The sequence below is a fragment of the Lissotriton helveticus genome, chromosome 7 (genome assembly GCF_964261635.1).
Source record: "Lissotriton helveticus chromosome 7, aLisHel1.1, whole genome shotgun sequence".
In the NCBI taxonomy this organism is placed as follows: Eukaryota; Metazoa; Chordata; class Amphibia; order Caudata; family Salamandridae; genus Lissotriton; species Lissotriton helveticus.
In genome coordinates this window covers 18,550,241-18,576,504 of record NC_136068.1, presented here as the reverse complement: position 1 = coordinate 18,576,504, position 26,264 = coordinate 18,550,241, and the positions used below count along the sequence as shown (strand labels likewise).

The following is a 26,264-nucleotide window of genomic DNA, read 5'->3' as shown; positions in this document are numbered from 1 at the left end:
ACAAGGCTAGCTATCACAGAGTGCTAAAACTGAAGAAATTTCAACTTTGATGCAGGAGAAAACGCTTTGAGCACAATAAAAGCATTGAAAGTTGCTAAGTTGAAGAAATGAATGGCCAACTTCTTATACCAAGCATAAGCCTTCTGAGTAGCAGTGTAAGGTTCCAACCTCTGATCTACTCGGTCAACACCACCCATCTGCTTATTGTAGTCTAGAATGCACACAGGTTTCCGCACTTCAGCAACCTGACCCCAAACAGGCATAGGTAAAGTACTCTCATCATGGATGGTAGTCAGCCTGTACACATCCCTCCTGTATACAAATGTCACCGCTAGTAGTTCATCACTAAGCAAGGAACTGCACTGACCCCTCTGAAGTTTTTTGCAAACAAGCTCTTTCGGATAACCTTTGCAGTTAGAGCGGATTGTGCCACATGGAAAAGTGTCCACTTTAAACAATTCCTTAAATAATTGCACAGCAGTGTAGAAGTTATCAAGGTACAAATGGTGGCCTCTGTTAAACAGTCTTCTAGCAAGATCCCACACAAAAGTGGACGGATAACCTGGGGGGTCAATAGTGGAATCTCTACCAGTATGCACACGAAAATTAAAAACATATACTGTCCTACTCTCAGACAACATATACAGATTAATTCAGTAGCGTGCCCTCTTGCTAGGGATGTACTACCTAAAACCCAAACGACCCTTCAACAAAACCAAAGACTCCTCAATAGATATTTCTTTCCCTGGAGTATAGATCTCTGAAAATCGATCTACAAAGTGATCAAGAACAGGCCGAATCTTAAAAAGACGGTCACAGTCATGGTGAATACGTGGCAACGCCGAAGAATTATCAACAAAATGCAGCGTGCGTAGCAAAAGTAAATATCAATCATGAGTCATAACTGCAGGAAATATGGCTGTTGCTATCAAGGGGCTGGTAGACCAATATGAAGCCAGGTTCGGCTTCCTTAGCAAACCCATCAATAAAGTCAAACCCCAAAACTTCTTCATCTCTTCCAGATTTGTGGGAGTCCACCGGGTAGCTCTAGAGTGGGGCCTAAGTTTGTCACTGTTGTCCCTCAAAAACTGTTCAGCATACAAATTAGTCTGCTCAACAATCTCACCCAAAAATACATCATCCATAAATAACTGAAATAACGGTATTGGTAAACATTTTTCACAATCCACTCTACACCCTGCATCACAGAAAGGCTGAGGGACATTGAAGATGTTTGTGGAAGTATTCACAAACCACACCAAAGACAGTTGATTGTAGAAGAGTTGGTTTATTGGCCAGTCTCAACAGCCTCCAGTCTCCACCTGATCTTAACAGAATCTGCCCTTGGTTATCTTTCTCCTTGCATTCCACACCCTTTAGCAATGGAGCATAGAATGTGGAATGCAGTGTGAAAGACTCATCACCACAATGTTTCAGTGTTTGCGAGAAAATCCCCAAATGGACGGGGTGTCATCAGCATATAGGTGATACAATCCCTGCGGTTGCTTCACGAGGAGGGTCAAGAGAAGCGTATAGATGGTAAATATTAAACGGTCAGAAAAGACCCTAAACATTTTAAATTTTCTGGGCTTGTGTTCAAAAAGGATGCAGGGCTTAACTAGCTGAAAAGAGGTGAGTCCACTTACAAGAGACCTGTGAAAGCCAACCGTAGTCGTTGAGTAGGGTTTTGTGGTTAAGTGATACATAAGGATGGCCCTCACCTCTATCCACTTATCTTAGATTGTGATCGAGGACAGAGACCATTACTAGTCCTACACTTCTTCCAGCCTTAGTCTTGCCTGAGATGACTCTGGATTGGGATTGTCCTCCAGCTGAGTAAATGACGCTTTTCCTGTAACTTAAACCAGTATGGTAATATTGAAATAGGTCTAAAGGAAGGATTTGAACTTATCTCATTTAGTGTCACTCTATGCTGACAGCTTCCAGATGTTTCATACAAGATGAGACTCTGACTTGTCCTCTTAACTGGTTCACAAGTTAGAAAGCAAGTACCATTATTAATAGGGCGTGGTTAACATCAATTACATTTTTTTCAAATGATATACTGAGCCCATGGGGGCAGATTTACTATTTTTTCATGCAACCCTGTGTGAAAGGGAGGCAGCAGAAATATGCCATACCTACTAAGATATGATGTGTTTCTGCTGTCTCCTAGCACTGGTGCATTGTGTGCTACCCGATGCCAATGTAGGCACCTTGCGTCATGCTGCAAAGGTGCCTGATTTACAGCCAGGATTGTTTTTGTGCAGGAAGGCACACCTTCCTGCACAAAAACAACCATTAATGGAATTTTCCTCTTTTTACATGTACTACAGAATGCAGCACACATAGAGAAGTGAAACACCTAGTAGAAATAAAGATATTTATCTATGTAATGCCTGCTTGGAGGAGGCTCAAGTTTTTGTAAATCTGGGAATGCAGCAAAATAAATGGGTGTATGCATGAGAACGCCCATACTTCACCCATGTAACGCCTTCCCTACGGAAGGTAACCCAAGGCAGCAATATACTCTGCCTTGCATTACTTTGTATCTACTGAACCACGTAAAGCCACCCAAGCTGGCTTTGCATGACTTGGTAAATGCCAAAATGGATTTTGCAATGGGGTCGCGCCATAAAAGGGAAGCAGTCCGATGCAAAACCTTAGTAAATATGCCCCATGGCGTCTATGGATACAAGCAGGATGTTGTAGAATTTAGGAAACTTTTTACTACCACAGCCTCATGACTCAAACAGATTCCAATTGGATCTGAGGTAATTAGGCAGAGAGTTCCAAAGCTCTGGCACTAGATACACACCTGAGTTATCTCCTGATTATGTAACTAGGTGACAGGGTGGCATGTCTTCCTTGTTTGCATCAGAGTCAATAGTGTCCTTGCAAGGCTATTGTAGCTGACTTGTCCTAATACACTGCGGGCTGAGAGATCTGGTACTATTTGTTCAGGCGCATGAGTGCTACGTTGATCCACATCAAAGAGTAACCAGGACACCCTGGGTTTGGGATAGCAGCCAAAAACCTCTGAGCCAAAGTATGTAGAGCATGGGACTCTAGACTGGACCTGTGAGGAGGATCATGCACGGCTCCTCCTCCGACTCCGATTGTCACCACCAGTCTAGGACCTGGAGTGATCTGACAGGGGCTGAGATATGGCTCCATCTTCCTTCTCCACCCAAACGCTGAAGCCTCACCACACCCATAAATGACGGTGTTTGGACAGTGCAGCTAGGACCATGCTAGACATTGAGACACAGAGATTTACCAAGCCATATATACCAAGGGGCCCCAAGTTCTAGTCAGCTTTCAGTCATAGGATAGTGTTTAGGGAACCTAGCTGGCTAGAGCATGCACGCACGTCGGCTCTGTGCGACAATGCGACCTCTTTAGGAACCTGGGGCCCTATAGAGATAAGTTGTGCGCCTGTTTTGTGTCATGTGTATCTAAAGTTCACACATATAACTCTGCATTTCTCCTTCTTGATGCAATGAGTTTAAGCGGCATGTCTAGGATGGAGATGCAATCTCTGCTTGCAGCTTCTGACTTGATCTGTTTAAAGTTAGGCATTCATTTGAATGAGTTTTTAAGCTTTAGACACCTTGAGTGCAGCAAAACAGGCTCTCGGCTGATCATGATACGGCTCCCCACTACTCTTAGGTGACGAATACATGGACGCTGAGCTCCTGGCTTGTGTGCTGTCATGGCTGGCGGGTTTAAATGTAGCAGCTAACCAGTTGAGTCCCAGAATAGGCCCTTATGTTTCAGTGAAGGAAACGGCTATAAGATACCATTTTGTACTCCTATGATGTTACGCCAGTTGGTCCAGATTTAGTTGTAGACAAGTGTGACTTCAGAATTCTGTAGAATTATGTCGCAGTCCTTCCTCTACTTTCGGCATTCACGTTTGTCGCTTTTACACTTCAAATATTATTTTCATCATATTTTTACTCTCGGTAGTGATCTGGGTTTAGATCTGAAATGTTACATCCTGTAAATGTGTCTCACAAATGCTATACTATATGAAAATATGTACATTTTGTGTCCAAGTAACTATTTATGTTGGTAAATTCTTGTTAATCTTTCTTTTCAGAAGAATTCTCCGCCATTCCAAAGGCCAATCGGGTAAGACAGATTTGTGAACTATTGCATGGTTCTGTCACCTTAGATAAAGCAAAACCTTCCCCCACCACTTCGCACACACTTAAACTCTGTTGTTCACTCTGATGCTCACCCTTTCACAAGCACTTTTACACTGAGTCATTGGCAGTGGTGGCTGGCATGGGGATGGTGGGGCTGGAAGGCAGGAGGGGGGGGGGGTAAATAAAAAATAACATTGAAACTTACGTCCTTGCCGGGTCCGCCTCACGCGTCCTCCTCGTCGCGTTTTTCCTCTGAGTGGCATGGATCAGGACGCAGCCAGCCTCCCCTGAGCCAATCACAAAGCTGCAATGCAGCATTGAAATTGGTCTGAGGGCCATAGTTGGGCGCTCAGATGGGGGCTGGGAGCCTGTCCATGTTTTCCACCCAGGCTGCAATGCAGGAGAATATGCTAAGTGCTCATGAATGTTTGTTTGGCCCGAGACGGCCGGTCAAACATTCATGCGCACTTAGGGAGTGAAAACCACTCCTTACCTCCCCTGCTCTGTCAGCAGAGCAGCCTGCCCCACCTGGCAAAGCTGCCGCGGCCGTAACAGGAAAAAATGAAATGATAATAACATTGAGTACTACCTTTTTATATTTCCTTACACTGCTGAAAAGCAGTAGGGCAACGCTACTTGCTAATGGCAGTTGCTCATCTGCGCTACTCAGCCCCCTGCTCACGCCATGATTTTCTCTTGTGGTCACTGATGAAGTGCTTTGCACTGTGTAAATCTTGGTGCAAACTTGGGTATAGAATGAGCTCTCCGATTAATCTTTAGTTACGAGCGACGCCACTCATCAAAATCAGTACAGTGCAGTAACGTGAAGCACATTAGGCTCCACATAAAGGACAGAGAATATTGGATTTGCAAACTATGAAGGTTTATTAAAAGATTAGCAACGTTGCAATTTCAAATCATCAAATTAACTGGTATTCAATAGTACATACGCGCGATAGTAAGCAGACAGCTTTGATACTTGCTACATGCGCCAAGAAGCTGCTTATTACACATTTTTAAAACTGTTGAAATCTGTTTTAAACTGCACTGTTTTTAGAATTAGGCTTATAGTATTAAAAGTACTAACCTTAGAACAGCAAACTGCCTCTCCATGGTCCACCGCGGGATCATCCCGTTTGTTTGTGGCGGGAATTGGACAACTTCCGGCTTCGAGGGAGGTTGGCGTTCATGCGGCCCCTGCCTCCTCGATAAAACTGGATGCTTCACAGGACGTTCAGTGGGTGTGCCACTGGTGCGCTGAAGGCGCGCCAAAGCCAAGCCCGTCTCCGCACATCCGTGCCAGACCGGGCCCATGTAGGTCTGAAATACCAGACGAGAATTGAGTATTCAAGGGAAGATTTATTGAGACTGGACAAGCCTATCCCACCCAAATGTAAAAACAATGTGAATGCTGATAGGAAGTTTTTAAAATGCCTACACTGCAATTTTAACCTCACGTACAGGAATCACTCCAAGAAACAGGCTAGGGAGTGGTCACTAATGCTATCAAATTGTCAGTCTATGACTAAACATAAATATGAGATCTATGATATTCTAAAAGAAAGAAATCCAGATACGTTACTTCTTACAGAGACCTGGCTAAATGACAGTTCGGATCTTGATACCATAGACACACTCCCGGGGTCGTGAGATTCAAAGGCAAGTTAGGGAACAAAGAGGAGAGCGAATCGCTATAATTCATAAATCCTCCTTGAAGTGTAGTATAATAGAAGCAAATATAAAACACTGTGAAGCACTCCTCTTTAAACTCTCAGCGGCTGATGGTATGACCATAGCAGGCTTCCTAATATACCGTCCACCAGCCCAGCTACCCAATTTATAGCAAGCCTAGGACAAAAGATTGTTCAACCAGCCTTACGCTATAGAAAGTTCTTGATACTTGGCGATTTGAACATGCACTTCGATAATAAAGAGAATAAGGAAGCCCAATCCCTATGTATGAATCTTATGGCAATGAACCTTATTCAACAGGTGAAAACAGGAACTCACCATAAGGGCCATATTCTTGATCCCATATTACTAACCAAGAGGAAATAGAAGTAGAAACACAATGGCCTATCCGTTGGACAGACCACTACCTAATCCCATTCTCAATATCTATACCCAGCTCAAGGATAGAGGGACCTAGTCCAAAAGCTAAACACAGGAAATGGGCTGGGTTTAATCTTAGTTCCTTTTCGCAGGCACTCGAAAAAAATAAACCAATACTAGGAACAGATATAAACATTGCCAATGCTCAATTTGAGGACTGGATAACAGGTGCCGTTGATGCGATAGAGTACTAGGAGTCCCAAGAGACAGAAGGCTTCAGCACCATGGTACTATGAAACTCTTGCTAGAACAAAAAAGAGTGTAAGAAGTTAGAGCGGAATTGGCGCAAACATTTTTGCAACAAGGCCAAGGACTGTTATAAAAAAGAAGTAAAAAAGTACCATACATTAATTAAGGAAGCAAGGTGCGAGTTCTTCACGGGAAAAATAGAAAGAGCGAGGAGCTCCTCCAAATAAATGTTTTCAATATTAAAGTCACTTAAATCCTATGAAAATCACAAGGATGAAGAAACACCCTCAGTAGAAAACTACAATAAAATTGCTGAAGAAATTGTGGAGAAGCGTGGCTCAGTGGTTAGAGGCGGCAGACCCGGAAGCTGAGATTGGCCGTGGACCAGGGTTCGATTCCCCGCCTCGGCGGGTCTCGGGCTCCAAAATTCCACGGACTCGACAATTCTCGCTCCGGTGCCTACTCGACTCACGGGGTCACACTCTGCGACTCTGGGCAATAGCTTGCTTAATCTCCACTACGGCCCCTCGCGGCGGGATGCCTGGCTTTCACCTTGTGGATACCCTGCCGGGGTATCTCACAGGGGAATACCAGGACGGGTTCCCTAAGCAAGCGCCTTGATACCTTCGGGTGATACGTGCGCTATATAAGTCGCAATACAATACTTTGAAGGGAAGGTGGCTAAAATATATAGTTTTTTCCCAGCAGAAGCACGTCAGGGGAGCAGCTTAGAACCTAGGAAGGAGAAGAAATTTTTAGGATAAAGGTTCAATGAATTTAAAATGTTAGAACTTAACAAACTTAAAACAATCGCCAAAGGAATTAACAGCCAGATTCATCAAGGTCAAAACGGCTTGCAAAGGGCCAGATTCTGAGAATCTGGCCCTTTGCGAGCGCTATTTTTGCATTTGGGATTCATCATCCCAAATGCAAAAATCGAATTTTTAGAACTCGCTAAATTGCGAAAAATTGCATTTAAGGAATCTCAATTTGAGATTCCTTAAATGCAATTCATGAACCATTTTAAAATTGTGAATTCGCAATCTGGGGCCCCTATTTACCGCAAAGTCTGACTACGTGGTAAATAGCGAAAACTTAGAAAAATGCACTTTAGTGCATTTTTCTAAGTTGTATGTTACACACACACATGTCCTTTGGACATGTGTGTGCGCAACACCAGTGTACATTGCCATTTCAGGGGCACCCTTGAAATCGCTTCCTTATTTGCGATTCGCTAATTGCGAATCGCATATAAGGAATGACTCCCCTTTCATTCCTATGGGCCTTTAGGCCCATAGGAATTAATGGGAAAGCCATTCCTTATTTGCGATTCGCAATTAGCGTATCGCAAATAAGGAAGCTGTAGAAATCGCAAAAAATATTGCGATTTTTTACATGAATCCCGTTTTGCGAGTCTTTAATAGCGATTCCTTAAAAACGCTATTAAGGACTCGCAAAACATGTCAATGATGAATCTGGGGTTAATCTGGATCCCCACAGATCCTGCACGACCAGAACAACTATTGATGGGAGCAGATCTTATCATGCCTTACATCTCTGAGCTAATTACAACCTCCTTCCAGAAGGGGGAAGTACCTACTAGATGGAAACAAGCGATAGTCCGTCCGTTGAAAAAAAAAAACATCCATAGACCAATCAGTTTTAGAAAACTTACGCCCAATCTCGTTGTTACCATTTGTCGCGAACATTGCGGAGAAACTAGTAAATAAACAGCTAACCAACCATATACAGAAAAATGACCTATTACACCCTTCCCAATTTGGCTTTATAACAGCCCACTCCACGGAATCAGCTCTGTTACTGGCTACGGACACATTGAGACACTGGGTGGATACGGGGCAGACAGCTGCAATGATCCTGTTGGACTTAAGTGCGACTTTCGATACAGTCTCCCATGGGCTGTACTTGCACAGACTAGAGGAATGTGGTGTTGAAGGTATTGCATTACATTGGATGGCATCCTTCCTATTGTCATGTAGTTTTCAAGTATTACAGCAATCACAAGATTCCAAGAGTATCCTATTGCCCCAGGGAGTCCCACAGGGATCAATTTTGAGTCCCACGCTATTCAACCTATATGTGGGACCACTGGCAGAGCTAATGTAAAAACGTCAGGTTACCATCGTATCGTACGCTGATGATACTCAGCTGATGGTAACATTCTTGGGAAATATTAGACAGTGCTCAATTTTACTAGGTGCTTAGAGGACGTAGCAAAATGGATGTCCAATCACTGCCTGAAGTTGAATGGGAATAAAACAGAGGTAATGATAGTGGGTAAAACTCTGAATATATGGTCCTCTGCATGGTGGCCAGAAACAATGGGCCCAGTAATTACTCCCAAAATGGAAGTAAAAAATTTGGGAGTCTGGTTCGACACTAAATTGTCTTTCGATGCCCAAATACGGAAGGTATTGGGTTAGTGCTTTGGTACCTTAAAAACATTCTGGACCTACTACCACCCAAGACTTCCCAATTAGATTATGGGAACGTACTGTATCTGGGAGTGCCAAAGAAGGGGCTAGCCAAATTACAGGTGGTGCATAATGCGGCAGCCCTGTAGGTATTGAGTCTTCCCAGAAGAGCTTCTGCAAAAAAAGCCCTGGAGGACTTACATTGGCTGCCGGTGGAAAAAAGAGTCCAAGTCAAGTCAATGTGTTACTGCCATAAAATTCTTGCAGAAAAAGGTCCGCGATACCTGCACTCTCTCATAACACATTGTATTCCTGGCCACAATTTGCGATCGGAAGGAAGGGCATTAGTAAAGGTCCCAAGAATACAGACCACAAGAATGGGGGCACGGTCATTCAGATATCTTGCGGCAAAATCTTGGAACAAGCTCCCGGAAACCCTAAGAATGGAACCGTGCGAAACTACATTTAGGAAAAAAACTAAAACATGGTTATTTTCCTCTGCATCCTAAAGTTAACGAAGGCGGTAGTAATGTGCCTGTATGTAACTCTGGGACGGTTTTATGACCGTTCCTGACTAGTGAGTCTACTTAGCGCGGTGACACGCCGGTGGCGTAACCAACGCTTTAGAAATGTATAAATAAATAAACATACATGCATTAGTCAATATATTTCAAAGCAATGCAAAATCATAAATGCAAAGGCAAACAGGTATAAAGTTGTCTCAAACAAAGCAGAGAAAAAACACTTTTCCATGAAGAGAATGCCCTGCCCTGCTAAGCTAGCAGAAGGTCTGGGAATTGTGGAGAAATCAGAATGAAAATGTCAGCACGAGAGCTTGAAAGACAGATGCAACTTCTTACCAGAATGAAAGGGCATCAAAAGCAATAGGAAAGAGAATGAATTCCCTCTAAGAGACAGGCAAAGCTTCTTCTGGCAAGGACCAAAGGCATCTGATCTGTGTCTACACTGCAGGAGTTTAAATCAGTTTTTGTACAATTTTGCTACACATACACATGACTTCCAGGAGGTGCGGTTTCAGGAACAGAAAGATAAACCATTATTATCAGTTACACCAGCATAAGCACAATGCCGCTTTCTAAATGTCCTTCGGACTCCAGTTATCTGCAACATAATGAGACACATTTGTCTCAGAACGATGCTCATTAACATATTCTATAATGAGTGCGTAAAATGAACATTTACGTGAAAATGAAGAAACAGATGATATAATCTTCAAAGTTGCTGATACAGCTTTTCATCGGCAATGAAAATAAAGAAAATAAATGGAAAGAAAATGTATGGCAGCCTATCGGCCATCTTAAAATACGGCCTATGTCAGATAAACATCAATACCACACAGTAAATACATGTGTGTGTCATGTTAATATTCTTGTGTTCAAATCATTTAACAATAAAAAAATCTCTGTCATCAATGCCTGAGAGGTGAATGAAGTGGAAGAGGTGAATTCACACGTGTCCTCTCTTCCCTCTGTAGACTGTGGTGGAGATTCAGTAGGGTTCGGTCAGTTTTGTGCCCAAGCGAGGAACTCCAGCGAAGCCGGTATCCCCCGAAAACGTTGTCTATTCTCAAGTCAGGCGGTAAGGAGGCTGCAGGGGATGCTCCATCCTAAATAGAAGGGGGACCCTCGGTAGGTAACAGGCAGGTAGGCGGGGACAATAACAAAATACAAAATCAAGAAAATACCTGCCGATCAAATTTCATCATACGCCTAAGGGGTCATTTGATAAGTACAGGAATGACCCCCAAAACAGACCGAGAACAATTTAATACAAATATAGAGAAATTGTATTACATCATATAAATCTCCTTCAATATATAAATATCAAACCGCATAATTATTTTCTTTAAAAATAGAGAACACATTTCATCAATACAGTCCCACATACCAATTTCAAATATCCCTCTCATACCATCATACATACCAGAGTTGCAAACAATCCATACCACATACACACAACATATCCAAAGTACATAACAGCCACAGGCTGATCTAGATGTTACAGATGAGAATAAGTCATCGGGGAGATGGAAAAAAGATCAGTCAAAATATCCCCAATTGAGAAAACGCCGACGCGTGTTTTGGTGTGTGGCCCCAGCCGGGGCTACACCCTCATCAGGGCGGAGATGTACAACTCACAGTGGGACAGGATATCAATTCGAGAAGGAGAATCGCCACATTTCAAAAGGAAGAATACCCGCTAGGGACCAGATAATTATACGGCCACAGTCACTGCTTCAAAGATGCTCACAAGCGTTAGCCATTGATGGATCTATGTAGCGCTCATGGTTGATCCTATCTTGCAACACGATGCCAGGACAACAAAGATAGGTTGGTTAGGGCGAACTGAAGGTACCTTCCCAGGATCCGCTAGGCCCAACAGCAATTATCGGCGTTCGTAAAGCTTTCAGAATATAACGTGACAGGATAATTCCGCCGACGGTCCAACAGTACTCCACGATTCCCGCAACAGAAAGGTGAAAAAAAACGCAGGGGACGCTCCAACAATGTCTTGTGACCAATCACATTCAACTGTTCTATCAAGATGTCTGCTTCATGTTCACAGCCGGCTGATGGGATCCAAGAAGCGAAATCGGAGGTACAGTACACTTTCATGAGTAGTTTATTTCACTAAGACCATCAGTGGAAGTCACTCTCCTCGATTTCTATTTGCTTTCTCGCATTGTGTGCACCCCGTTTCACTGTACTATGTGCCTCGAGCAGTGCATGCCTTCATTGCTGCACTCACTATAGGATGACAGCTGTGAAGTGAAGACAGAGGTGGAGCCAGTATTGGGGCCCCACACCTCATTCCCCCGCAAAACTCTAGTGACTCCAGCCTCAGAAGCTTTGATGTTTCCTAGCAGAGAAGACCATGACCACCACCATGAATAATCATCTTTACACCACCCAGGACCTTGAATAGTGAAAATATGAGCCCAGCGCACACTAGAAAAAGAACCTTCATTATAAATCCAGAACCCTCATTACATATTCAGAACCCTCCCCTCATTATATATTCAGAACGCTCATTTTATATTCAGAAGCCTCATGATATATTCAGAACCCACATTATATATTCAGAACCCTCATGATATATTCAAAACCCATATTATGTATTCATGGGTGAACCAAGGTAGTCCATGTTGATAGCTGGTCGCGTTTGAACAGCTCCTGTTAACCCTTTGTGGCCAAGTGATGTACTGGGATACAGTCTGTGCGCATGTTCTGCTGGTAATTCTTTCAACCAGTTACACCGTGGTGTTTGTCTTCAGAAGAGTCCATGGCCTATGCAATGCTATCAGCCCCCTATTTGTTAATTATGTTTTATATTTATCCGGAGAGTTGCTGTTTTTGATCGGATGTAATTTCCTTATATACAAGAATCAACATATGAAACCAATTGTGTGGCAATGTAAGGTCTAAACATGACACAATTATAAAAATCCTGCACCTGGAGTGGCACGGTGAGGCGACAGCTTGTACTAAGGAAAGGAACTTGGATAAAGAGCTGGGAAGGGTGAGGGTATGAGGGGCACGGAAAGGGTTTTTAGTGCCTCTGCACCGGTCAGTGTGGACATGATGAAAACAAATGAACTCCAGAGATCAGGGTAAGTGAAGCCGGATGTGACATGTGACATTCATGGTCCCACGCATCAATGTGTGGAAGGCTAACTTACATCTTCCTTGTATTGTAAACCCTAGTGCATGTGGGGTTGGAGAGTCCAGCCCCTCTGGAAGGAAAGTCGGAGGCAAGGTGCAGGTTCAGCAATGCTTTATTACACTTTTGAAATAACCCTTATAGGGGAGAGCCGGTCAGCTGGTTGCAGTCCTGCAGTCGCAATGGCCGCCCGGCGTCACGTCTCCCCGCAATGCCTGGTGGCGTATCACATGACTGCCGGGAGGCTAGACCGCGACACTACACATCTTCCCCCTTAACAATTGCAGATATAACTATTCTGTTGCCCACAGGTGTTGGAGAGAAAGAGAGAGAGAGAGAGAATGATGTGACAACTGAAAGTCTCTGAAGTTTTCAGGTGGTTTAACCGTGTTCACAACTGAAAGTCACGGAAGTGTTTGGGTAGCTTCACCGCACGGCCCTTGACGGGTGTGAGTTCCCATATCTTGCTCCTTTCCCCCGCGGGGTCCGTTTGACTTTGTGCCTTCCTCCTGGTCTCTACCAAGGGCGTTGGGTGTCTCGTCTGGAATGCCCCCTTCGTCTGCATCCTGGCTGGGCAACCACGGGGTCGAGCGGCGGGCTGACTGACCTTCCGTATTTGTTGAGTTTCCCGCCTCACTCCTGTTGCACCCTTCCGTTCCCTCGCACCTTAGGTCTGTAGCTGGTGCTGCTGCTCCCGTGATGCTGGGGCTTTCTTCTATATCGCTGTTGTCCTTGCCCCACTGCAAGATCTTGTTACACTTGGCCATCCTGGATTGTGACCAGACCTTGCCATTGTTCAACAAGGCAGAGCGGGTGTACACGTCCACGACTCGCAGGGGCTCACTGAACTTGCTATCTCCTTTTAGCCCTAGTTGGCCCTTCTTGACTCGGACCCAGTCGCCCTCCGCCAGTGAGGCTTCACACACATTGTTCCGCTTGTCGTAATGTGCCTTGTAAATGCTTTGTGCCTTTTCTAGGTTGCTGCGGATGATGGCCGGCGACCATTTGCTTTGGAGTCGCATGGTCATCCAGTCTGTGTTGTCTCTGGTGAAGGGTTCTCTGCCTCTGAGGATCTTAAACGGGGTGTAGCCTGTTAAGGTGGGTGTGATGTGGTAGGCCCATACCGTGTTTTTGACTTTGGACTCCCAATTCGTACTGGCGCTGATGGCTGCCTGGATCAAGCCCATGATCACCCGGTTAAAGTGCTCCACTAAGCCGTTGCCCGCAGGGTGGTAGACCGGAGTGCGCTTTGTCCGGTTTCCTTTGCGGTTGGTGAAGGCAGTCCACTTGGCTGACGTGAAATAGGGACCGTTGTCCCTGGTGATGGACTTGGGGATGCCTTCCCTCAGAAAGATGTTGGTGAGGAAGGCGATGATGACGTTGGAATCTACTGATTTGCTGATTTCGACTTCCGGCCACTTTGAGTAGCGGTACACCACTACGATGAGGTGCTTGGGTGTACCCAATGTGTCTAGGACAGGGCCTACTATGTTGATGGATAAATCCTCCCAGGGGTTGTTGGGAGTGGAGAACTCACCGATGGGAGGGTCTCATGGTGATGAGTGCTTTGTCAGCCCTGACGCAATGGGCGCATGCTCTCACGAACCTCTCCACATGGATGTCCATAGCGGGCCACCAATACAGCAGTTTTATTCGTCTTTTTGCTTTGACATGCCAAGATGGCCTTCGTGGTTGATGTGAAGAATGCGGTCTTGGAGGGCCATCGGGGGCACCACTTTGTCGCCCCGCAGCAGAATTATGGTGTCCTCACCGATGGAGAGTTCATCGCGGACCTCCCAGTATTTTCTGAGGTCACTACCGATGTGCTTCTTCTCTGGCCAGCCCTGCGTGAAGTACAACTTGACTTGGGAGAGTACCGTGTCCTGCGTGTAGGCTTCTTCCCAGTCCTGGGCAATGATGGTGTTTTTGTGGTCCATCATAAAGGCGACTCTGTAATCGTCCCAATCCGATGGAGTGACAGGTTCTTCCATGGCTGCTGCCCTGCTGAGGAAGTCCGCCACTCTGTTCTGTGGGCCAATGAATGTTCTCCACATCGTAGACGAAGTCCAAGGGACGCAATGTCATTTTGGGGATGTGTGGAGTGGCTGTAACATTGCTGCTGGAGGTGAGAACTTTGATCAGGGCCTGTGGTCGGTACGGAGCGTGAATCGTGACCCCCACAGATATTGCCGGAATTTCTCCATCGCCCAGATGGATGCTAGAATCTCTTTCTCAATTACGCTGTACTTCTCTTCACTATGGGGTGAGGGAGTGCGAAGCGAACCCCACCGTCGTCTCAGAGCCATCCGTAGCTCTCTGGGAAAGGACTGCTCCCAGTCCTTTGTCGCTGGCGTCCGTGGTCAGGATACTGGCCACATCTCCATCGAATCCCTGTAGGGGAACCGCTTCACAAATATCTTGTTTGATGGCAGAGAATTCCGCCTCCGCCTCCTCCGACCAAGAGAAGGCGTTCTTCTCCTTAAGCAGTTGGCGTAGGCTATGTGTCTTCGTCGCAAAGTTCCTGACAAATTTACTGTAGAACTCCGACAGTCCCAGGAAAGAGCAAACATTGCCCTTGGTTTTGGTGGAGGGTGCGGACATGATGGCCTCCACGTTCGCAAGTTTGGGGGTGATTCCCATGTCACTGATTTCATGCCCCAGATAGGTGACTTTTCGGAGACCAAATTTGCATTTCTCTAACTCCGCCGTGAGGCCGTTGGCTGCTAGTGTTTGCAGAATGGTGTGCAAAATGTTATCATGTTCAGCCCTGGATTTCCCCATGACGAGGATGTCATCTTGAAACTAGAGGACTCCTTGGACCTCTTGGAACAATTTGTGCCTGAGCTTTTGAAAGACTGCGGCCGCCGATGTGACTCCAAATGGCAAGCGTCTGAATCGGTAGCAACTGAACGGCGTGATGAAGGATGTACGTTTTCGGCATGACGGGTGGAGTGAACCCTGGTGGTAGGCGGCTTTGAGGTCGATGGTGAAAAACCACTTAATATCTTTAGTCTGGGCCAGTATCTTGTTTATTTTGGGCAATGGGAACGATTATGTTTTTGTTAAGTTCGCGAAGATCAATGCAAAGGCGTATCTTCCCGCTCTGTTTGCGCACCACCACCAAGGGCGCAAGCCACTCTGCACATTCGATTGGTTTGATGATGTCGCTGTCTTCTAATCGTTTCAGTTCCAGCTGCACTGCCTCTCTTCAGTTGAATGGGATGTTTCGGACTTCGTGAGAAACTGGTACTGCTCCGTCTTTGAGCACAATCCTGTGCAAGAACTTTGACATCTTCCCAATGCGGTCGCTGAAAACTGTGGGGAACTCTGCTTGGAGCGAGGCAGGTGCAGATGTCTCTTCCATCAGGAGCTCTTGTGTGTCAAAACCGGGTTTGAGCTGGATGCCGAGCTCTCCCTGGTCTGCCCATTCCAGGACTGATGGGCCTTTCTGCGCCACGTACAACTTCGCTATAGTGTGCCTGCCCTCGAATTCGAACAGTAGCCACCGGAATCCCACCATGGGAATCCGTTCCCCCCGTGTACGTGACTGGGTGGACGTCCATGGGGTGGAGATTGTCCCCCAACACATGGGCAAAGTCCAGGGCCCAAATCTGCTTCTGGATGATGGTGTATGGTGAACCGGAGTCAGCTACCATGGTGACGTGAACACCCCTGACTACAAACTCACAGGACGGCTTTTTGGTTGCAACGCCCCCAATGCCCAGGATGTGGTCCTCAATGCAAAGGATGCTGTCTTGGTCGGAGAGATCTGCTCCCACTTGATCGTCGGAGGTATCCTGGACGTATTCGACTGCAGCGTTTCTGGGCCTCCGGCGGCAGACTTTGCCGAAGTGTCCTGTGATGGCACAGAAGGAGCATTTGATGTGGAACACCGGGCATTTTCTGTCATTCCCCATGTGGGAGTGGCTGCCACATCTGTAACAGGCACCTTGTATGCCCTGCAGGACGCGACTGGGGCCTCTGCCTTTAGGCGTAGGTTGTCGGGTTGAGACGGAGCTCATCTTGGTTTTTGCTGGTGGACTCTTCCGGTCGGTGATTTTGCACACTGTGACTTGAGGAGCCGTGTCTTTCTTGGCCGCAAGAGCGCAGCGTTTGGATAACTCCGCTCACTTTACGATCGCGATGATCTCTGGAAGGGGCGCCTCTCCGCTTACCCAGAGCTTTTGCTGCACGCTCGTATGGGTGGAGTGCATGATAATTTGGTCCCTTATGAGGTTGTCTTGCAGGGTGCCGAACTTGCAGTTGATGGCTAGTTTCTTGAGGGCCGCCACGTTGTCCTCCACTGACTCTGATTCCGCCTGTTTCCGCTGGAAGAAATTGTAACGGTCAATGGCCGTGCATATCACCGGCTGGTAGTGGCCATCTAGGTCGTCGAGGGCGTGTTGGAACACATCATCATCGGATGATGCCCTGGCCTTCTTCACCATTTGGTCGTAAAAGCGCAGACCTTCCGGTCCCAGATTGTGTAACAGGATTTCCTTCCACCGTTTGCTGGAAAATTCCTCTTCGCCTTCGTCCTCCAACGCTGAGAGGGAATTCAAGAAGTACCCCTTCCAGTCTGCCCATTTCATGGCTGGTTCACCGGGCTTAGGCAGGAAGGGCACCGGGTTGGTGAGGGAGAAGGTTTGAGCACAGATGGTGCGTGTGGCATGGACGGCAAGGGACCCTCACGGTGCACGTAGAATCCAACAGGACTCCCACTGACTTGGTTGGGGGCAGGGCACCTCTTGCTGAATTGCAGGCCGCTGAGTGCTGTCCCGGAGCGCTTATGGTGCTGGTGGCAGGCCGTGGTGGGCTTAGTTGTAGCTGAGGCCGCAGGAGGCCTGCTCTTGACCCTGTTGTGGGAGTGTACAGCGGGACACACAGCCCTCCTGGAATGCGGATGGCATGGATAGTGCGCTCCGAGGCAAACGCCGAGATCACCACGTGCTGAGGGTGGCTCCTCTATAAGTAGGCCTGCTGGCGCTCGCCTACGCGCCCGATCTGGAAATGTAACTGTTGGCTCCTCTTGCTGTGTGCTTGACAGTGGTTTCCCCCAGGGCACCGGCCTTGTGGTGCTGTGATAGACACCCTTGATCTTAGGCCTGGTAGCGGCCGCCTGGGTACACAGGCCCCACAGTGCTGCTAGTGGCTCCTTATGGTGTTAAGCCTGGAGGTTGCTGCCCTACTTCACAGGCCTCGCTGTGCTGCAGGTGGCTCCTTAGGGAATTTGGCCTGGTGGTGGCAGTTCATTGAGCGCAGACTTCGCCGTGCCGCCTAGAGTGTGGTTGGAAAACCGCACGCCGAATTGCGCGCCGAGTGTGGGTTAGGTCAGGGCAGTGCACTGCGCCGGATGATGATATGCAGGAGGACTGCCGCCTAATGATGGGACTGGAGGAGCGCGGAAACAATGTGCCCCCAACGAGGATCTGCGCCAGCTCCCCCCTACCTGGACGGAGGTCCGATGGTGCACTGGTTCTTCCTCTCTCGTCACCACTGTGGGGTTGGAGAGTCCAGCCCCTCTGGAAGAAAAGTCAGAGGCAAGGTGCAGGTTCAACTGTGCTTTATTGCACTTTAGAAATAACCCTCATAGGGGAGAGCCGGTTCGTTGGTTGCAGTCCCGCAGTCACAATGGACCCCGGCGTCACGTCTCCCCGCAATGCCTTGCGGCGGATCATGTGACTGCCAGGAGGCTAGACCGCGACACTACAGTGCATACTACCATCATTTCTAGGCCTAAATGAGGTCTAAAATTTTAAACTCAAGTATTACTTATTGATGTCTGGGTTGGGACGGTAGCTCAGCTTCTCAGAGTGTGCGCGTGGTCTTGTTGCGCTGCAGCTGTGCAGGATGCTGTACCCTGCAGTTCCCTAGGAGCAACGTTAGCTTACAGGCTACCCAAGAGGTGGAATAGACTAGAGGGAGGTCAAGCGATCCATCAAGGCTGTGATAGTGTAATGTAATGTAATGTAATGTAAGGGACATTTCTACCGCGCAACTTTCACTCCAAGGAGTATCTTGGCGCCCGACCAACTCAGATGGAAGAGTTGTGAGAAGGGAGAAAAATGTCACTAATTTTCTGCACACACATTACACTAGGGTTCTAACGGTGGAATCAGGCAGGGAAAAAATCCAGGTTTTCAGTGCTTTTCTGAATGGGGCTTCCTGGAAAATTAATCGCAGTTGCGGAGGGAGTTTATTCCAGGCCTTTGTTCCTAGGGAAAAAAGGGATTTACCACCCTTTGTCATCAGCTTAAAGTGAGGAGGGGTGAGTAAATTCAGATGGGCAGATCTCAGACAGCGGGTTGGTTGGTGTCTTTTAAACCCATTATATAAATAGGTTGGGCCACGTTGATGGAAAGCCCTAAAGGTGATTAGAAGAATTTTGAACAGAATTCTTTTTCCTATTGGCAGCCAATGAAGGGTGTTTAAGGCTGCAGAGGCCGATGACCTACGAGGCAGGCGCAGTACCAGACGGGCTGTCGCATTTTGGACCATTTGCAATTTGTGGAGAACAGATTTATTTGCTCCAGCATAGAGTCCATTGCAATAGTCTAGCCTAGAGCTGATTAAGGCCACTGCGACAGTTTTCCTCGCTGGTAACGGAAGAAGATCGAAAAACTTCCTTAGTGCTTTGATGATCTGAAAGCACATACCTGCTACTGCCACGGCCTGGGGTTTAAAAGACAACTGGTGGTCAAATTTAATGCCTAAATTGCGGGCCGATATGATAGTATTAGGGGGCACTTCCGCCTCTGCAGGCCAGCAAGCTGTTGGGGAAAAAAGATTATTCTTACCTACAGGAAGGATTTCAGTTTTTCCGGTGTTGCATTTTAAATGGTTGATGTTCATCCACTTAAAGATTGCTGTGAGACAGTCCTTTAGCTCTTCCTCGGCACCAGGCCGCTCCCTATCCAACTCCAGTATCAATTGGGTATCGTCAGCGTATGAAATAGAGCTGATATTGAATGACATAATCAGCTTCATCAGGGGCACCATATAAAGATTGAAAAGGACAGGGCTCAAACTAGAGCCCTGAGGAACCCCTGACCTGACTTCTTTTACCTCAGATTGATATGGGCCAAGCACTGTTATTTGGCGTCTGTTGGTAAGGAAGTTCCTACACCATGCCAAAACCTGTGCTTCCTGTTAATTCTGCAAAATGTATCAAATATTGCTAGGAAAATCTGTGGGACATCAGGTCTTGCACTGCTGCTGAATGGTCATGAAATTGTGAATGTGAAGTGGTTCCACTTGAGGGAATTGTAGTGCACAAAAGTGATAATGTCATTGAATGTAAGGTAGTGGAAAGGCCCCAGCAAGATTTATGGAAGGATGAAGGGGGTGTATGATTACCACAGGACAGCAATATATATCTCAAACCTGCTGCCTGTCACTGCATATTGCATTGTCTCACAACTGGTCATTTGTAATTCAGAAACAGAAGTGTGTTACCCAAGACTTGTGGGGTAGAGCTGTTGAAAGGGTCTAGGGGGCCTATTTACAAGCCCCTTACACTGCTGGTGTGTCACTCTTTAAATGGGAAAATGTGACATACCAGCAGCCAAGGGGCTTGTAAATAAGTCCTTAGGTGTGTACTGCTGTGCGGACCATTAGCCCTTTGAGGCTCAGCTGTGCAATATGCGACTCCTGACCTCTCCTTGAGCTCCACTATTTTCTACTCCTTCTTGAAAGATTCATTCACTGGGTTCTAGATTCAGGCTCCAAAACCAATCTAAGAACTTTGTGCATTCATTTAATAACAGTGACAACCTCTTGATTTTGGGTACTGAGTTAGAGGGATTGGGGCACTCTTCACACTCACCCAAGGTCGGGCTTTCTTCCCTTTCTCGTGCCAATCTTTAACAATGGGCAGAAAACCTGCATAGAACCAAGAAGGAAGAGAAGTAGGAATAAACTATAACTGCACAGTAGAGAGAATGTGTCATATTCAGGCCTGGGAGTGAGAGGTGACATAGATCAGACCTGGGAGTGAGCGGTGACATAGATCAGTCCTGGGAGCGAGTGGTGAAATAGATCAGACCTGGGAGTGAGCGGTGACATAGATCAGTCCTGGGAGCGAGTGGTGAAATAGATCAGACCTGGGAGAGATCGATGACATAGATCAGACCTGGTAGCGAGCGGTGACATAGATAAGACCTGGGAGTGAGCAGTGACATAGATCAGACCCCGGAGCGAGCAGTGACATAGATCAGACCTGGGAGTGAGCAGTGATATAGATCAGTCCTGAGAGCGAGTGGTGACATAGATCAGATCAGGGAGTGAGCGGTGACATAGATCAGACCGGGGAGCGAGCAGTGTCATAGAAAAGTCCTGAGAGCGAGAGGTGACGTAGATCAGACCTGGGAGTGAGGAGTGCTATAGAACAGACCCGGGAGCGCTTGGTGACATAGATAAAACCTGAGAGCGAGGGGTGACACAGATCAGACCTGGCAGCAACCGGTGACATAGATCCGACCTGGGAGCGATCGGTGACACAGATCAGACCTGGGAGCGAGTGGTGACATAGATCAGACTTGGGAGCAAGCGGTGACATAGATCAGACTTGGGAGTGAGCGGTGACATAGATCAGACCTGGGAGCGAGCAGTGACATAGATCAGCCCTGGGAACGAGAGGTGACATAGATCACACCTGGGAGCAATCAGCGACATAGATCAGACCTGGGAGTGAGCAGTGACATCGATCAGACCAGGGAGCGAGGAGTGAAATAGAACAGACCTGGGAGCGAGCTGTGACATAGATCAGACCAGGGAGCGAGCAGTGAAATAGATCAGACCTGGGAGCGACCTGTGAAATAGATCTGGCCTGGGAGCGAGCGGTGACATAGATCAGACCTTGGAGTGAGCGATGACATAGAACAGACCTGGGAGCGAGCAGTGACATAGATCAGACCTTGGAGCGAGTCGTGACATAGATCAGTCCCGGGAGTGACCGGCGACATAGATCAGACCTGGGAGCGCTTGGTGACATAGATAAGCCCTGGGAGCGAGTAGTGACACAGATCAGACCTGGGAGCGAGCGATGACATAGATCAGACCTGGGAGCGAGAGGTGACATAGATAAGACCTGGGAGCGAGCAGTGACATAGATCAGACCTTGGAGCGAGTCGTGACATAGATCAGTCCCGGGAGCGAGCGGTGACATAGATCAGACCTAGGAGCGAGCGGTGACATAGACCAGACCTGGGAGCGAGCGATGACATAGATCAGACCTAGGAGCGAGAGGTGACATAGATAAGCCCTGGGAGCGAGAGGTGACATAGATCAGACCTGGGAGCGAGTCGTGACATAGATCAGACCTTGGAGCGAGCGATGACATAGATCAGACCTGGGAGCGAGAGGTGACATAGATAAGCCCTGGGAGCGAGAGGTGACATAGATCAGACCTGGGAGTGAGCGATGACATAGATCAGACCTGGGAGCGAGAGGTGACATAGATAAGACCTGGGAGAGAGCAGTGACATAGATCAGACCTTGGAGCGAGTCGTGACATAGATCAGTCCCGGGAGTGACCGGCGACATAGATCAGACCTGGGAGCGCTTGGTGACATAGATCAGACCTGGGAGCGAGCGATAACATAGATCAGACCTGGGAGCGAGAGGTGACATAGATCAGCCCTGGGACCAAGCAGTGACATAGATCAGACCCGGGAGCGAGCAGTGACATAGATCAGACCTGGGAGCGAGTGGTGACATAGATCAGCCCTGGGACCAAGCAGTGACATAGATCAGACCCGGGAGCGAGCAGTGACATAGATCAGGCCTGGGAGCGAGCAGTGACATAGATCAGGCCTGGGAGCGAGCAGTGACATAGATCAGACCTGGGAGTGAGCAGTGACATAGATCAGACTTGGGAGCGAGCTGTGACATGGATCAGACTTGGGAGCGAGCGGTGACATAGAGCAGACCTTGGAGCGAGCGGTGACATAGATAAGACCTGGGAGCGAGCAGTGACATAGATCAGACCTTGGAGCGAGTCGTGACATAGAGCAGACCTTGGAGCGAGCGGTGACATAGAGCAGACCTTGGAGCGAGTCGTGACATAGAGCAGACCTTGGAGCGAGTCGTGACATAGAGCAGACCTTGGAGCGAGCGGTGACATAGAGCAGACCTTGGAGCGAGCGGTGACATAGAGCAGACCTTGGAGCGAGTCGTGACATAGAGCAGACCTTGGAGCGAGCGGTGACATAGAGCAGACCTTGGAGCGAGCGGTGACATAGATCAGCCCTGGGACCAAGCAGTGACATAGATCAGACCTGGGAGTGAGCAGTGACATAGATCAGACTTGGGAGCGAGCTGTGACATGGATCGGACCAAGGAGCGAGTAATGACTCAAAAAGCAGCTGGGAGCGAGATAGAACCTGGACGAGAGTGAGGTATGAGGTACATACATAGCTTGGAGTGAGATAGGTTTGGATGGGAGTGAGGTCTGGTGTGTATATGTAGCAGTGAGTGATCTTTGATGTAGATGCGACCGTACTATGATGTGTATAGAGGTGGAGAGAGTTATGGCGTAGACGGTAGCAGGTGTTGTTCTTTGATGTACATGAGGGTTGGCCAAAGGTGATGTTGGAGCAGGTGTGAGAAGGGCTGAGGCCAGCGGAAACACAATACTAATAAAATGACCCTCTCTCGTACCCTATTCCTGTGGGTTTCAGCCTTTACCCACCCAAGCTCGCCCAGAGGGGTAGAGAACAAGGAATCACCTAGTGTCAATATGAGCTCGAAGCCAACCTGCAGTTGTTGGAGGGGGCCAGATGTTAACACTTCATAAGTCACACAATAGAAGTGAAACAAGAATCCCTGGATTGACTCAGCCCTCCACAGAGGCCTCATGTCCGAGAGGGTGATGGCCTCTCAGCCACAACACTCCTAGAACCTCACAGAGACGGTGAAGGGCTGACGTCTGCAGAGCAGACTGGACTCCTTCTGTTTCCTCATCTAAAGATTGGTTATTGATCTGGGGGAGACGTAAATGAACTTGCTCTCCCATTACTCAATTATTAATGTTAGGTCCTTAAATGGGATAAACCTCCGCAGCCTCTGTGGCTGTGACCTGTGGTGGCCTCAGAGTGACTGAGTCCACCGGGCCTGCCCTAACCTGAGCCTGGCAGGGCTTTCATCACTTTGTGACACCTCCCTGGCTCTGGGGTACAGGAGGACCTCACCTGTGTGTGTTGGTGCGATCTCTGGCCCCAGCCATGTCAGTGTTATAGAAGTGAATGCAACACTTCAGTGGGCTCCTCACTGCTTGGGAAGTATTGAAACTCCACCCAGCCCCTCACCTTTCTTCTGTCAAACCACCAGCTTCCAGTCTCGTCCCAGGGCTCTGCCTCAGAGACGACAGAGGTTGTTATATCTGAATAGGGCATAATTGAATTGAATTGAATTGAAAATTGATTTATATAGCGCGATTGCTGCCCAATGGGCGTCCAAGCGCTGAGCATGTAGACAGAGCTGGGCAGTGCGAGAGATTAGGACTCAGTAGACCTTGCGAACAGAAGCGTTTTAAGTTGTTTGCGGAAGGAGAGCAAATTCGAGTTGGACCGGAGATGTAAAGGAAGTGCGTTCCACAGTTTCGAGGCGTTTAGAGAGAACATCCTACCTCCGGTCCTAGCTCTCCTTACTTTGGGAGTCACAGCCAAGAAAGCATCTGTTGATCGAAGATTTCTGGTTGGGTGGTAGTGGGTGACTAAGTTATTACAGATTGCTGGGCCTGTCTTCCAGAAGGCCCGGTGAGCAATACATAGTGCCTTAAATGCCACTCTTTGTTTCACTGGTAGCCAGTGCAAGCTTTTCAGTCCGGTTCTGGCTGACTGGGTGCGTGGGATCTGTAGCAAGGTACGGGCTGCACTGTTTTGTACCACTTGCAGCTTTCGTAGAGTCATCTCAGGGGCTCCTCTGTATAGGGCGTTGTTCGAGTCTAACCGCGACTCAGGCTACTGTCTTTTCACAGTCATTCACGGGAACTCTAATGTTTTGTCTTTCATGGAATTTAGTCTAATTTTTCTTAAATGTTATGTTATTACACGGATAAAAATTTCACATTTTTCGCATGCTTTTACTAGACACCCTGGGCCAGAATTACGGTGATTTGACGAAGAGCAATGCAGTAAGACAACTTGCTGTGCTGCGTCACATGGAAGGGGCGGGAATGTGAATATATCGACTAAGATATGGCGCATCCCTGCTCTCTCCCTGTGCTGGGGCACTGTGTGCTCCCTAGCACCAACACAGACACCCTTGCGCCATGGTGCAAGGCCGCCTGCTTTGCAGGGGCGCAGGAGACACTATATTTCTGGAGGGGACATGGACAACTTATTGGACTTTCCAATGACCCTATACAAATCGCCCGTTGTGTGAGACCGCACGCCCATTAAACGGTGCCTGATGACTCCAAAATCCCTCAGCTTCTCTGGCAGGAAGGTTTTAGGATCTACACTGCCAGGGCTTGGCTTTCAAAATATATAGGGGAGTGAGTACCAAATAGGCAGGTAATGGCAGTCCCCAGACTTAAAAATCTCAGAAAAATAGTGCAAATACTATGTTCATTTTTTGTACGAAAGGTGAAACCCCTGCAGGTGGAAATTTTAAATATTGAAGAAACACCACTTTAAAGAACACAACTTCCCAAAGCATTAATAGTCCAGAAACCGGCTAACTCCATCACCACTCGTTGACTTTGAGCTTGTCTTTGATTCTGTACAGTGCTCCACTGCCTTGTGGCTGGGTTATTTCTAAAGAAATTCCACTTACATACATCATAAGCATATATATACAGGAAGACTAGTGCCATGAGAAAGAGTGATAGCAAAACACTTGGTCTAAAGAAAATGAGTGATTCTGCCAACCAAAAAGAAGTATTTTCCTGTTTTCCTGCTCTCAGACCTGTTTATAGAAATTGCCCTGTGTGTGTTTGGGATCTGTCTGATCACTTTCTAGGGGAACTGACCATTATTAATTTTGCATTGTTTTTTTAGATGTGACCTGAATGACTGGGCCCAGTACTGCAGACGAGGACTCACCAGTGATGTGTACAGAACTTACAACTGTCTGCTGATTTTGCTCCGCGACATGCAATCCAGAAGTATTCATACTGGCCCTACGTTGTTGGCATCTGTCATCCTGGACCCAGACTCATGCCTAGAGCCATTACGCTCCTAGCTGCCAACTTGCCACATGTCAAAGGCAGGCCCTTCATATAGTTATGGATTTTCGACCCACTGTACTTTGCATGCCTGGATTTCAAAGTCCATGCCTATAGCAGAATACATAAAGCTACAAGTACCAGAATGCAAAGGGCTGCTGGCTAAAGAGCCAGGACTGGCTGATGAACATATCTATGATTTTTTTCCACTTGGATCTTTAAAAATGAAAGTCACTATGCTGAAAGTCTAATTTGTACAGGTCTATAAAAACATAGTTTTTCCTTGAAAGCCTACTTGTGTGTCCCTAATTCAAGAAAACCCACAGACGTCACAGACAAACACAAAGAGACAGCGCAGAGGGCATGTGGTGCTAAAGCACTTGGTAAGTTTTATTGAGTGTTTCAAGAAGATGCCCTAGCAGGCCTGAGATTTCTAAAGGTGGATGGGGGACCAACTAGTACAATGAGGTCATAAGGACCACTCACATTTCAAATGTTGGTGCAATACTTTAGTAAATCACTTGT

The 26,264-nt window shown here is 47.3% G+C and overlaps 1 protein-coding gene across 2 annotated transcripts in view; it reads left to right on the top strand.

Annotated features, from left to right (window-relative positions):
• LOC144767946 (cell adhesion molecule CEACAM8-like) overlaps window positions 1-26,033 on the top strand; it is a 425,529-nt gene extending 399,496 nt beyond the window's left edge. The window contains exons 5-6 of one of the 2 annotated variants that reach the window (XM_078651293.1): window positions 4,109-4,137; window positions 25,573-26,033. In XM_078651293.1, the coding sequence (XP_078507419.1) occupies window positions 4,109-4,137; window positions 25,573-25,578 (35 nt within the window). In that variant the 3' untranslated portion in view covers window positions 25,579-26,033. Of the gene's footprint in view, window positions 1-4,105; window positions 4,138-25,572 lie in introns of both variants that reach the window. The other variant, XM_078651292.1, reaches the window with a different exon arrangement.
• The last annotated feature ends 231 nt before the right edge of the window (window positions 26,034-26,264 follow it).